At 33.7% G+C, this 14265-nt stretch overlaps 1 protein-coding gene across 3 annotated transcripts in view; it reads left to right on the forward strand.

The window, feature by feature from the left end:
* Nucleotides 1–14265, forward strand: part of DZIP3 (DAZ interacting zinc finger protein 3) — a 111114-nt gene that overhangs the window by 47820 nt on the left and 49029 nt on the right. For 2 of the 3 annotated variants that reach the window (XM_074301127.1, XM_074301129.1), the window contains exons 11-12: nt 2956–2990; nt 4733–4806. In XM_074301127.1, coding sequence (XP_074157228.1) covers nt 2956–2990; nt 4733–4806 — 109 coding nt within the window. The remainder of the gene's footprint in view (nt 1–2955; nt 2991–4732; nt 4807–14265) is intronic. The other variant, XM_074301128.1, reaches the window with a different exon arrangement.

Below are 14265 nucleotides of genomic sequence, written 5' to 3' on the forward strand. Positions count from 1 at the left end.
TAATGTAAAGGACATGAAATTAAAATGGGTTCAAGAAAAAGATAGCTGGTTTGCTCCTGATGTCTTTATTATGTCCCTATTATATTTCACAAACTGAAACAGGGTAATATTAGATTTAGAATTGAAAGTCACTTTAGCATCTTTAATTTTACAAATGGAAAAATAAAGGACCAAAGATGTTAAATGAGTATCCCAAGATGACAAAAGTAATAACCAGATTCCAAATCTAATTGTTTTCTCCTATATCATTTTACTTTTTATCCTACTTAAAGTTTCAATATGCAAAGTAGACTTAATTTTTTAGATGACCTGGTTTGTCTTTATTTTTTTTAATCTGCAAGGGCTCAGTCAATTGGCTATTCATTTGACAAGTATTTATTAAATATTTACTATGTGATAGCATCATCCTTATCCTGCCATTATATTTACTTATCTTTATTTATTTATTTTTTTTCTGAGGCTGGGGTTAAGTGACTTGCCCAGGGTTACCCAGCTAGGAAGTGTTAAGTATCTGAGATCAAATTTGAACTCGGGTCCTCCTGAATTCAAGAATGGTGCTCTATTCACTGCGCCACCTAGCTGCCCCCATTATATTTACTTATAAATAACTATTGAATAGGAGAGGGAGGATAGTTTGTCAGGACATCTTTGATCATTTTGTTTTCTGGCCCTAATCCAACTGATGAAATCATAGGGAAAACAACAAAGGGACAACAAAGATATGTCTCTATTTTCTTACTGCTTTACAAATTATGATGTTCACTTTAATGGAAGTATGGAGTTGTTTTGTTTCTGGTGCTTTTTGAAAAATAAGCTTGATCATTCTAAAAATGATTTGAGGTAGGAGAACTCTGAGGAAAGTGACCTCTGGTATTCTAGAAGAGAGTATACAAGTAGAAATTCTTAGAGGGGATACTTTTGTTTTTCCCCTTTTGTTTTTATGAGGGAACAGAGGGGAAAGTTTCTCGTTCCTCTATCCCCTTGCAGTGGAATTATAATCCTAGTAGGAGACACCACACCTTTTCGAGAAGAAGCACAAGGAATCAAAAACAGTCAGTTGGGGGAACTCTAAGGAGTTACTCCTATTATTAAAGAAGAGAGCCAACTATAAAGTAAAAGAGAATTTGTTTTGTGATTGGGAGGTAACCGTGATTTAGAGCAGGCCCAAGAAATCCAAATGAGAGAACTGTCCAGCAGATACAATGCATCCAGCAGAAGCAGTGTAAGTCCATGGGGAAAAAAAAAAAAAAAAAAGAGGACATTATGTCCTTGCAGTATTGAAGGTGTGACTTTCCTTTCTCATGTGTTTCCTACTTATACTCCTTATTGCTTTTGTACTAGTACCAGTCAGTATATGCTCACTTGTTTCATAGAAGCTATTTGTATTTGTGAGAGTGTGCACCGGATTAATGGGGAATGTTTTATGGCTATTATTCTTAATATTCCATTTTAGTAAATGCCTTTGGCTTGAGCTAATTATGTTTATTGGCTGACTATTAAAAGTAAGCACATTGATAGAGGCTTATGAACTGTAGTTTTACTTTAGAAGTATGGGCCCTCAAGAGAACCTTGTACCTGTGATCATAGTTGCTCCTCTGGGTGCACAAAGAACAGCCTATAAGCTCTGAGATAGGTAGTAGCCCCAGAGAAATCACTATAAATATAAATGTATATGTATTTGTGTGTTTATCCCATAATATGTGTATTGTATGTATGTATGTTTATTTATATCTTTCTCTTCTCTCTCTTTCTCCTCTGTCTTCTTTCTCTCCTTTGTCTTCTCTTCATTTTTCTTCCTCCCTTTTCATCTTTCCATCTCCTCCTCTCTCTTTCCAGTTATGGGCCAGAACTTGAAACAAGGTGCTAAGTCAGTGGAATGGTGCTTAACAGTTCTCTCAGTACATGTACTTAGTACATACTATAGTTCCACAAGATTCACACCAATGGTGAGAGAGGATATAAGCTCGGACAGACTCAGCCAGAAGGAGAACTAGGGAAGACCAGAGAAGTGGTGGCAGGCTGTCCTTCGCTTCTTCACTGAACGCAAGATCTGGAAGGCCTCCAGAAAAACTAGCTGAGTCCCAAGTGAAGGAGACAAGACTTTGAAAGAGACAATAAAAGATTTGGACTTTAATCCCTGGCTGCACTTGTGGTGATTACTGAACTGAAATGAAGGCTGCCTGAGACTCCAAGAAAACCTCAACAGAGAATATTACATTTTAGAGAGAATATTATACCTTCCTTCTTCTCTTTCTTCCCCTTTCCTCCATCCTTGTTTTCCCATCATGTGACAGGCTCTGGGGATACAGATAAGAAAAAAAAAGACTGTCCTCTATGGACTTAAAATCCAATGGAGAAAGACAATACACAAAAGGAAATAATAGTAAGGGTGAGGGGTAAAAATGAATTGTTTGCAGTAGTCCAAGTGAAAGGTAATGAAGGATAAAATTAGCATACTGACCCAAGGAGTAGTGAAGAGCTGGTTGTAAGAAATGTCAAAGTAGAATCAGTAAGACTTAGTGATTGCACATTGGCTCTGGGGAATGAAGAGGAGTAAAGAGTTGAAGATAATGCTGACAGTGTACATCAGAAAAGCTGGAAGAATGGTAGTGCAGGCAATACAAATAAGAAAGTTAAGAAGAAGTGTATAAGAGAGAATGTCTATCTTGTAGAATATAAAATGCCTGTGAGATACCTGGCAGAAAATGTTTAGTAGGTAATATGGGATTTTAGTTCTGGAGAAAGACTAGAGCTCATTTATTTTATTTTTTTTTATATTATATATATTATATTATTTATTGTTTTTTCCCCTTTTCATTTGATATTCTTTTCCAATGCTTTCAGTTTCTTCATATAATTGGCCAGGAAACAACAGGAGAGGTTTTTTTTTTTTTTCCTTTAATGTTTATTAGTGTTGATTTAACTTTTTTTTTTTTTTTTTGCTTCTCTTGGTAGTTGGGCATTTTGAAAGAGGATGAATATATACAAAGGTAAGCATTCATAATCCCCTGAATCTTTGTAGCCATTTGTAGTTTGAATTTATATCTAAGTTACTTTTTTTCCTTACTATAGAAAAGTAAGATTTAAAGTCAAAAGAGCTCATCTAGCTCAGAGTTTCTTAAACTTTTTCCACTAGTAATCCCTTTTTGACTGAGAAATTTTTATATGACCCCGAGTATATAAGTATATAAAATAGGTATACAAATCAAATATTTACTGATAATGCTTTTGTGACTCCATATGAGGTTGCCACCTACATTTTAAAAAGCTTTGGTGTAGTGGTAGAGTACTGGATCTTGAGTCAAGAAGATATGAGTTCAAATTCCACCTCAGATATTTAATAACTGTCCTCTTCAAGAAGGAAGGATGACCAATCATGACAGCAGCTGTATGATCTAGGGCAAGTTACTTCACATTCATTTGCCTCAATTTCCTTATCTGCAAAGTAAGGATAATAATAGAACCTGGTTGCTGTGAGGATAAAAATGAGCTAATATGAGCAAAGTGCTTTGCAGATCTTAAGGGGTACTTGAGTGGAAAAATTTGTGTTAGAGAAAATTGCATCATCATCATCATCATCATCATCATCATCATCATCATCATCATCATCATTGCTATTTATATAGTACCTTAAAATTTGGAAAGCATTTTACGTGCATATAAAGTGACATAAAGTGCATCACTGATTATTTCTATTAATACATGAAAAATAAATTGAAAAAGACAGTGTATATATAGAGAAAAGAGCATTTTATTGGCATCTACACAAGGTAATATAGGGGCTGAGCCCCTAAATGCCATTATCTTAAAGATGTCCATATAGTGAAACCTGTCTTATCTACTAATCTCCTAAGACATATTTTCCTTAAATGCTTCCCTTCCTTACTATTGCATTTGCCTTGCATGCCAGAATCCCCAGTTTCTATACTGTCTAAACTTTGGTCCTGGCTTTGTGATACTGAAAAAGTCAATGAACAAGATTCATTGTATCATCGCTAAATTGAAAGGGATGGAAGAAATTTCCAACATTCCTTCCGTCTCTGAGATCCCCTAATTCAATAGTGTTGATTTAGGGATATATGTGAAATAGGAATGGGGTGAGCTTGTAATTACATTTGTAAAGAGAACTACAGAATAAAGAAACTCTCTCTATTAAGGCAAGTTGACCCCTTCTCTGCAGACTATAGGTTGATTGAGTTGTCTAGAACCCTGAAAGGTTGTTACTTGTCTAGGGTTACACAGCCAGTAAATATTAAAGGCAGAGATTGAATCCTGGTCTTTTTGGCTTTGAGGATTGACTATATCACAGTACCTTCCAAATATCAAGAATTTTTTTGCTACTTGCAGTGATGTATCATGAGAATAGTATCTCGAAAAAATAGTTTAATAGCATTGTTTAACTATAAACCATATGTGTATCCTAGCAAGAGGTTTTTATTTTCATTTACAGTGCATTATAGGCCTTTAAGAAATCCCTTAGGTAGGTTATAACTATAGCTTTAAAGTCTCTGGCATCATTGACTATAATAAAAATTGAAGTTTCCTCTTTGGGTAGGAAATGAGCAGGCAGTTTAATTTCTAACTCTGCTGTGGCCTTGGAGTGAAGAAGAAGGAAGGACAAATTCTAGAATTTGATGCTTCTTTTCCTTTGCTCGTTCTATTCCAGGGAGAAACTTTGGGATCCCTTTTTACCTACAGCAAATTAAATGATATTTTTTTTTTCTACTTGCAGCTGTTTCAAAAAACTCAAGACTCTACCAGACACTGAAGCTACAGAAATACGGAAATTAAATTTAAAAGGAAAAGGTTTCACTTTATTTTCTATCTTTTTTTTTTTTTTCTGGAAAGTTGTCCTCTGCTTGTGTTTTATATATAGATAAAGCAAAAATATTGATTTTGTAAATCTGTTGTAGTATGTAATCCCAAAGGATGAAATAAATAAAACTCCGTTTTTGTAATAGGGAACAGAGCTTGAAATTTCACATAAAAAGTGTTCATAGACAAAATCTTCATTGATTTTCCATGACACTGCACTTAAATGTTATTTTCATTCTTCTTCTTCTTTGGAAAGGCTACTAAACAAGGAGTAAAACAAAAGAGTTGCATTAATCTCTCTCAAGCATCTCTAAAGAGAAAGCTAATATTCAGTTTATTTACTATGAAGATGCAGATTTTTGCCTTGATGATCAATACAGAGAGCATCAGTTCAGTTTGCATTTCTAGATCCAAATAAACTGTAACACCTTGTAACCATTGCTGGTTACTACCCAATGGGACAAAATTCTGCATGATTGGCTGAAATATTTGTATATTGTTTTATGTTCTAGGTGGTGCATTAGACAGAGTACTGAGTCTGAAGTTAGGAAAACTTGCACTGAAATCCAGCCTCTGACACTTGATAGCTGTGTAGTGCTGGACAAGTCATTAAAACTTTGCCTCAGTTGCTTTCTCTGTAAAATGAAGATAATAATAGAAGTAGATACTATTAGGGCTGTTGTGAGGATTGAATGAGTTAATATTTCTGCAGTGCTTAGCGAAGTGCCTGGAACATAATAAGCACTACACAAATTTTAGCTATCATCATTATCATCATCATCTTCATTGTAAAGTCACTGATGCATGAATCACAATGATATTTTAACCATATAACAGCATCATTTATTGAATACTTTTTTGTGTACAAAGCACTCTACTTGACTATGTTTGGATAGTTCCTATTAAGAATTATGGACACCTCTTTAAAAGGATTTGATGCTTTGAAAGATTTTCCCTTTATTTCAGGGTAGGTCGGTATTTTCATAGAAATTCATCATCTATGTTCTGCCTGAATTATTCCCAATCTTTCTTTTATCTAGTATCTCTAAGGTTTCAGTGTGCTATATTTTCTGTCTCATTTTGGATACTTGACTGATTCACTTTCTTTTTTGATCAGACCTATCTTTAGTGATACTTTATATGTTGTGCATCTGTAGGTAGTTGTTAGTAGCTTGTTAAAGCCTGCCTTTGTGTAATATGCGATTCCTCAGTGCTCTTTATTACATTGATCATAATTTAATACAGACGAAAAACTTCAAAGTATGGTAACCATTATCTTCTTGTTGTCCTTTTTTGCAGTAAAAATATTGTTCATGATCTTTTGGGAATTTTGTGTTTTTAGAGATATATTTTTAATTGATCCTTGGACTCTTGTTCTTGTTCTTGTTTCCTTTAATGTCACCTCCTGTGTGGAGTTTTCTTCTGTATGTATTTGGTTAGGTTTAATAGACTTCCCCAAATTCCATCTTTGCTAATACCATTTTCACTTTTTTACAATGTACATTGGATGCTGAAGGGATGGGGCCAATGTCCCAATTACACTATCATTACTAATTAAAGTCACTGAAATACAAACTTGCAGATACATCCATTTGTGAAAAGTTTACTATGAGATATATTTAGAGCTGGAAAGGACCACTGAGTTCCATTTCATTTTATGAATGAAGAAATTGAAGCCAAGCAAGGTTAAATGGATTGTTGAGGATCACAGCTAATAAATGTTTTATGTAACATTTGGAGTCAGGTTTTGATTAATCTTTTATCCCCAATAATCATGAAGCATTCATTAAGTGCCCACCATGTGCTAGGTGTTAGGACACACATATCAAGAGTACAGCAATCTCTACCCTTGGGGATTTTATTTCCACTTTGTCTATAAATCTTTTTGGAGTAATTTAGGCTAGTTGGATCTCATTCCAATTTCTCATCAAGTTTGTTTTGTCTTCAGTGACCTTCCCACCCTCCCCCACTGTTTTGAAAGATGATTTTGTTCATAATCTTTTATCATGTTTTTATTGAGTTTTTATAGTAGAAAAGCCACAGGATTTGCACTGAGAGGACTTAAAGTCTTAAATTAAAGTCTAAAATTGTCATGTGACTTTGAATTAGCTTAATTTTTCAAGGCCTCATTTACCCACCTCCCCATAAAGCAAGTGACTTACCCAAGATCATACAGTTCATAAATGTCAAAGTGTCTGGGGCCAGATTTGAACTCAGGTCCTTCAAACTCCAGGACCAGTGTTCAAATCTATTTTATCACCTAGGTGTCTCTAGGCCATATTTTTCAAATCTGTGAAATGGAGGTGTCAAACTAGATGTAAGATTATATATATATATATTTATATCTATATCTATATACATATCTATATATACATATCTATATTTATAGATATAGATAGATAGATAGATATAGATATATATATAGATAAGATGTAAGGTAGATTACAGTTTTAACACCATTTATATTTATGGACTCTCTTAACTTCATTTTGTCAACTTTTAATTTGTTTCTGCAATTTATTTTTCATTCCATAATATTAGAAAGGTTAATTCATTTCTCCCTTGCACTATTCAACTTCTGCAACTTTAAAACATTTTTTCTTTTTTAGAATTAAAAAAGATTTTTTTTTTTTAGTGAACCAAAATTTACATTCTTCTCTTTTCACTACCTCTTTCCCTTTTTCTCAGTGAGAAAGAAAGTTAAAAAAAAAAACCTATAATAAGCAGGTATAGTCAAGCAAAGTGAATTGCACTTGGACCATATATAATACACACATGAAGTCTCTAGGTGACACAGTGGATAGAGTGCTAAGACTGGAGTCAGGAAGATTCATCTTTGACCACTTACTAGCTATGTAACTCTGAACAAGTCACTTAAACCTGTTTCCTTATTTGAAAAATAATGTAGAGAATGAAATGCCAAGTCACACCAGGATCTTTACCAAGAAAATCCCAAATGGGGTCACAAAGAGTCAGACATGACTGAAATTGCTGAACAACAATAGAGTATACACATACATGCACGCATACATACATATGGATATGGCCAAAGTGGAAATTTCTTTTTCTTGTCTACACATGTTTGTTACAGGATTATATTTTTATATATTATATATATTATACCCATATACTATCATCTGCTTTTTCTATGTGTGTGTGTGTGTGTGTGTGAGTGTGATCTCATCTGCAGTCTTGAGAGTATCATTTCTCTATTAGGAGGTAGGTAACATGTATCATCAAGAATTCTTAGTAACTTTTTGCAGTGGTTTAACTTTTCTTAAAAATTCCATTTTCAGAATTAATATCTTCACTTTTATCCATTTCCCATGATTTTGAGTTGTCTGCTTATTGAAACAAATCAGGGTGTGACCTGCCATAATTTTATGCAGTATTTTCTTACTTTTATTTGGTGTTTATTTTAAACTTTGCTTTGGTCAATTGATGGATGGTCTGATGACACATAGCTGTTTCCGAAATAACTTGTATATCTATAAATAGTCATTTGTTTTCTACTGTTTTAGTAAATTTCATTTAAAAATTATCGTGTTTAATACTAATCACATGTAGTGCTTTCTGACTCCCTCCTTGAGGCAAATATTCATACTATGACATGTAAATCTTCAGAATGATCTATTATCCTTTGACTTCTTTCATTTGTTGAAACTGAACCATATATTCCAGCATAACTTTTGCTATCTTTCTCTTTGTCTGCTTTTGAATTGAAGTTGCAAAGCATCAAAATATAGATTTATATTGTCTACAAATCCTTATTGAAACTTCTCTACCCCTTTATTCTCCACTAAGGTGAAAGCTGTAATTGCCTCAAATTACTTATGCTTTTGACTACTGCAAAATCAGTTGGCTAAATTCCCCCAAAATAATATATATTGCTATCATTGGATATGTGATGGAACCAATTCCCCAATTCTTTTCTTCTTCTGAGATAAGTCTCTAAATTGTCTTTCTGTTTAGTCAAAGCTTTATGTCCCAATAATGAAAATGTCATAATGGATATGGTTTAATTTTAGTTTCTTTGATAAGGTGCCAACAAGCTAGATGTTGGGTGTTGAACACTGAAAGTATTAAATATTGGTATTGGTCTTGAAATTAAAAGACACAATGTTTTAAGATCACCTGTCAATATTTTAAGTCATCCTACCATCTTTCTGTGGAAATGAAAGAGGCCTACACATGAATGATGACTATTGTAGATTTTTATCTATTTCTTGACCTGTCATGACCAAAGTTGGTAACTCTAAAGGGGAAACCACACATATAAAATAGTATTAATGCAAAATATATTTCACTTTTATTAGGTGAAGACTTGTTTTCTCAAAATTCCTTTTTAATGAAATGTCACCCTCAAGAACTCATTTTCCCCTCATTTGCTTCATGTAGACATTATAGCTGGTAATGGTATTATCAGACAATCAGGCTGTGTTAACCTCTTTCCTTCTTGCAAAAAAGTATATATGATACTAAAATGGATAAAATGTCAGACTAATAATCTACAAGCCTTTGACTTCTTTTGTTTGAAGCTGAATCATGTTTTCCAATGTAACTTTTGTTGTCTTTCTCTGTGCTCACTTTTTTCTTGTTAAAATTCTTTTAAAATTTTGAGTTCAAAATTATCTCTCTTTTCCTGCTTTTTTACTTCCATTGAGAAAGCAAGCAATATGGTATCAATTATATATGTGAAATTATACAAAACATATCAATATTTGAAATGTTATAAAAAAGCAAGAAAAATAAAGTGAGAAAATCATATTTCAGTTTGCACAGAATTCACCAGATCTTTTTTTCTAGACATGGAAGGAATTTTTCACCAAGAGCCCTTTGGAATTGTTTTGGATCATTGTATTGATTAGAGTAGCTAAGTCTTCAAGGCTTATCAGCATCATAATAACTGTTGTTACTGTGTACAATAATCTCATTCTTCTCACTTCACTTTTTATCAGTTCATATAGGCCTTCTCATATTTTTCAAAAACTGTCCTCATCATCATTTCTTATAGAACAATAGTATTCCCAACATATAACCTCTTTAGTCATTCCCCAATTGATGGCCACCCTATAAATACTTTTGTACCTATTGGTCCTTTCTCTTTTTCTTTGATATTTTTGGGGTATAAATCATTAGTGCTGGATCAAAGGGTATGTACAGTTTTATAGCCCTTTGGATATGGTTTCAAATTTTTTTCCAATTGGACTAGTTCACAACCCCACTACTGTGTATGTATTTATTTTCTCACATCCCCACTAAGATTTGTCATTTCTGGTAGTTATGAAACGGTTTATCAAAGTTGCTTTAATTTAATGAAGAAGTGGCTCTGTTTTTAGAAATTCAGCTAAGTATATATTTGATAAATGAGGCTTTTATCAGAGAAACTTTTTATCAGAGAAACTTTCTGTAGAATATAGTTTTCTTGATTATCTTTTTTAATCAGATTGATTTTTCTTTGCCTGAGATCATGAATGCTACTTCTGTCTTTTTTTATGTCAGCTGAGGCATAATAGCCCATATTTTCATTGTGTGTATGTGTGTGTGTTTGTGTGTGTGTATCTTTCTGTTTGAAGTATGTTTCTTGTAAAAAACAAACAAACAAAAACATTGTTGAATTCTAGTTTCTTATCCATTCTGCTATGTGCTTTCATTTTCTGGGTGGGCTCATCCCATTTACATTTCACAGATATGAATTTTAACTGTATTCTCCTCTATCCTATTTTCTTCTCTTTCTCTTTTTATCCTAACTTTTCTCAAAAATCTGTTTTGCTTTTGATCACTTCCTCCCTTAATCCAAACCTATCTTTTATCACCCCTCTTCCTTTCTATCTTTTTCCCCTCCTGCTTCCTTGTTAAGTAAGTTAAATTTCTATACCAACTGAGTGTGTGTGTGTGTGTGTGTGTGTGTGTGTGTGTGTACACATACACATATATGGTCTTAGGAACTACATGTATCATTTTCCTATAAAGGAATGTAAACAGTTTCAGTGGTCCTCAAACTTTTTAAATAGGAGCCAGTTCACTGTCCCTCAGACTGTTGGAGGGCTGGGCTATAGTAAAAACAAAAGCTCACACTCTGTCTCCGCCCCTCAGCCCATTTGTAGTAACTCAGTGGCTGTAGTTTGAGAACCCTTGGAACTCATTGAATCTGTTATTATTTTTTTCCATGTTTGCCTTTTTATGTTTTTCTTGAGTTGTGTTTGAATGTAAAGTTTTCTATTCAGCTTTGCTCTTTTTTTTTTTTATCAGCATTGCTTGAAAGTCCTCTATTTCATTAAAAATCTATTTTTCTTCTGAAAGATTACATGTATAATGTTTTCCTGGTTCTGCTCATTTTACTCAGCATCAGTTCATGAAGGTCTTTCCAAGGCTTTTCTGAAATCAGTCTGCTTCTCCTTTCTTACAGAACAATAATATTCCATTACTTTCCTATGCCATAACTTAGTCAGCCATCCACTTAATTTCCAGCGCCTCGCCACTACAGAAAGAGCTGCTACAACATTTCTGCACATGCGAGCCCTTTTCCCTTAAGAAAGCATTAATAATGTAAATCAAACTTAAGAATATGTCCTCATATATTAAAAGAAAAATAAGTTGTTAAACATTTACTACTACAACCCTGGAGATAAAGTATCATTATTTGTCCTCTAGAGACTTTTCTTGTTTTTTTTTTTTTTTTGTTTTGTTTTTGTTTTTGTTTGTGTTTTTTTTTTTAAATAATTTTTATTATATATATTTTTATAATATTATCCCTTGTATTCATGTTTCCAAATTATCCCCCCCTCCCTGTACTCCCTCCCCCCGATGACAGGCAATCCCATACATTTTACATGTGTTACAATATAACCTAGATACAATACATGTGTGTAAATACCATTTTCTTGTTGCACAATAAGCATTAGATTCCGAAGGTACATGTAACCTGGGCAGACAGATATTAGTGCTAACAATTTACATTCACTTCCCAGTGTTTCTTCTCTGGGTGTAGCTACCTCTGTCCATCATTGATCAACTGGAAGTGAGTTGGCTCTTCTTTATGTTGAAGATTTCCACTTCCATCAGAATACATCCTCATACAGTATTGTTGTTGAAGTGTACAGTGATCTTCTGGTTCTGCTCATTTCACTCAGCATCAGTTGATGTAAGTCTCTCCAGGCCTCTCTGTATTCCTCCTGCTGGTCATTTCTTACCGAGAAATAATATTCCATAACCTTCATATACCATAATTTACCCAACCATTCTCCAACTGATGGACATCCATTCATCTTCCAGTTTCTAGCTACAACAAAAAGAGCTGCCACAAACATTTTGGCACATATATGTCTCTTTCCGCTCTTTAGTATTTCTTTGGGATAGAGGCCCAGTAGTAGCACTGCTGGATCAAAGGGTATGCACAGTTTGATAACTTTTTGGGCATAGTTCCAAATTGCTCTCCAGAATGGCTGGATTCTTTCACAACTCCACCAGCAATGTATTAGTGTCCCAGTTTTCCCACATCCCCTCCAACATTCATCATTATTTGTTCCTGTCATCTTAGCCAATCTAACAGGTGTGTAGTGGTATCTCAGAGTTGTCTTAATTTGCATTTCTCTGATCAGTAGTGATTTGGAACACTCTTTCATGTGAGTGGATATAGTTTCAATTTCTTCATCTGAGAATTGTTTGTTCATATCCTTTGACCATTTATCAATTGGAGAATGGTTCGGTTTCTTATAAATTAGGGTCAGTTCTCCATATATTTTGGAAATGAGACCTTTGTCAGAACCTTTGCTTTTAAAAATATTTTCCCAATTTGTTACTTTCCTTCTAATCTTGTTTGCATTAGTATTATTTGTACAGAAACTTTTTAGTTTGATGTAATCAAAATCTTCTATTTTGTGATCAATAATGATCTCTAGTTCTCCTCTGGTCATAAATTCCTTCCTCCTCCACAGGTCTGAGAGGTAGACTATCCTCTGTTCCTCTAATCTATTTATGATCTCCTCTTTATGCCTAAATCATGGACCCATTTTGATCTTATCTTGGTATATGGTGTTAAGTGTGGATCCATATCTAATTTCTGCCATATTAATTTCCAGTTTTCCCAACAGTTTTATCCCTAATGTTGGTATCTTTGGGTTTGTCAAAGATTAGATTGCTATAGATGTACCCTTTTTTGTCCTTTGTATCTAATCTGTTTCACTGATCTACTGGTCTATTTCTTAGCCAATACCAAATGGTTTCGGTGACTGCTGCTATATAATATAGCTTTAGATCAGGTACACTTAGACCACCTTCCTCTGAGTTTTTTTTTTTTTTTTCATTAGTTCCCTTGCAATTCTCGACTTCTTATTCTTCCATATGAATTTTGTTGTTATTTTTTTTCTAGGTCATTAAAATAGTTTCTTGGGAGTCTGATTGGTATAGCACTAAATAGATAGATTAGTTTGGGGAGTATTGTCATCTTTATTATATTCGCTCGGCCTGTCCAAGAGCACTGAATGTCTTTCCAATTATTTAAATCTGACTTTATTTTTGTGGCAAGTGTTTTGTAATTTTTCTCATATAATTCCTGACTTTTCTTTGGTAGATGGATTCCCAAATACTTTATACTCTCAACATTTGTTTGGAATGGAATTTCTCTTTGTATCTCTTGCTGTTGCATTTTGTTAGTGATATATAAAAATGCTGAGGATTTATGTGGATTTATTTTGTATCCTGCCACTTTGCTGAAATTTTGAATTATTTCTAGTAGCTTTTTAGCAGAGTCTTTGGGGTTCTCTAAGTATACCATCATGTCATCTGCAAAAAGTGATAGTTTGATTTCCTCATTTCCTACTCTAATTCCTTGAATCTCTTTCTCGGCTCTTATTGCCGAGGCTAGCGTTTCTAGTACTATATTGAATAGTAATGGTGATAGTGGGCAACCTTGTTTCACTCCTGATCTTACTGGGAAAGGTTGTAGTTTATTTCTATTGCATATTATGCTTACTGACGGTCTTAAATATATGCTCCTGATTATTCTAAGGAATAGTCCATTTATTCCTATACTCTCAAGAGTTTTTAGTAGGAATGGATGTTGGATTTTGTCAAATGCTTTTTCTGCATCTATTGAGATGATCATATGGTTCTTATTAATTTGATTATTAATATGGTCAATTATATTAATAGTTTTCCTAATATTAAACCAGCCCTGCATTCCTGGAATAAATCCTACTTGATCATAGTGTATTATCCTGGAGATGATTTTCTGAAGTCTTTTTGCTAATATCTTATTTAAGATTTTAGCATCAATATTCATTAAGGAAATTGGTCTATAATTTTCTTTCTCGGTTTTCGATCTACCTGGTTTAGGTATCAGTACCATGTCTGTGTCATAAAAGGAGTTTGGTAGGACTCCTTCATCCCCTATTTTTTCAAATAATTTATATAACATTGGGGCTAATTGTTCTTTAAATGTTTGGTAGA

This window comes from Sminthopsis crassicaudata, chromosome 3 (assembly GCF_048593235.1).
Source record: "Sminthopsis crassicaudata isolate SCR6 chromosome 3, ASM4859323v1, whole genome shotgun sequence".
Taxonomy (NCBI): domain Eukaryota; kingdom Metazoa; phylum Chordata; class Mammalia; order Dasyuromorphia; family Dasyuridae; genus Sminthopsis; species Sminthopsis crassicaudata.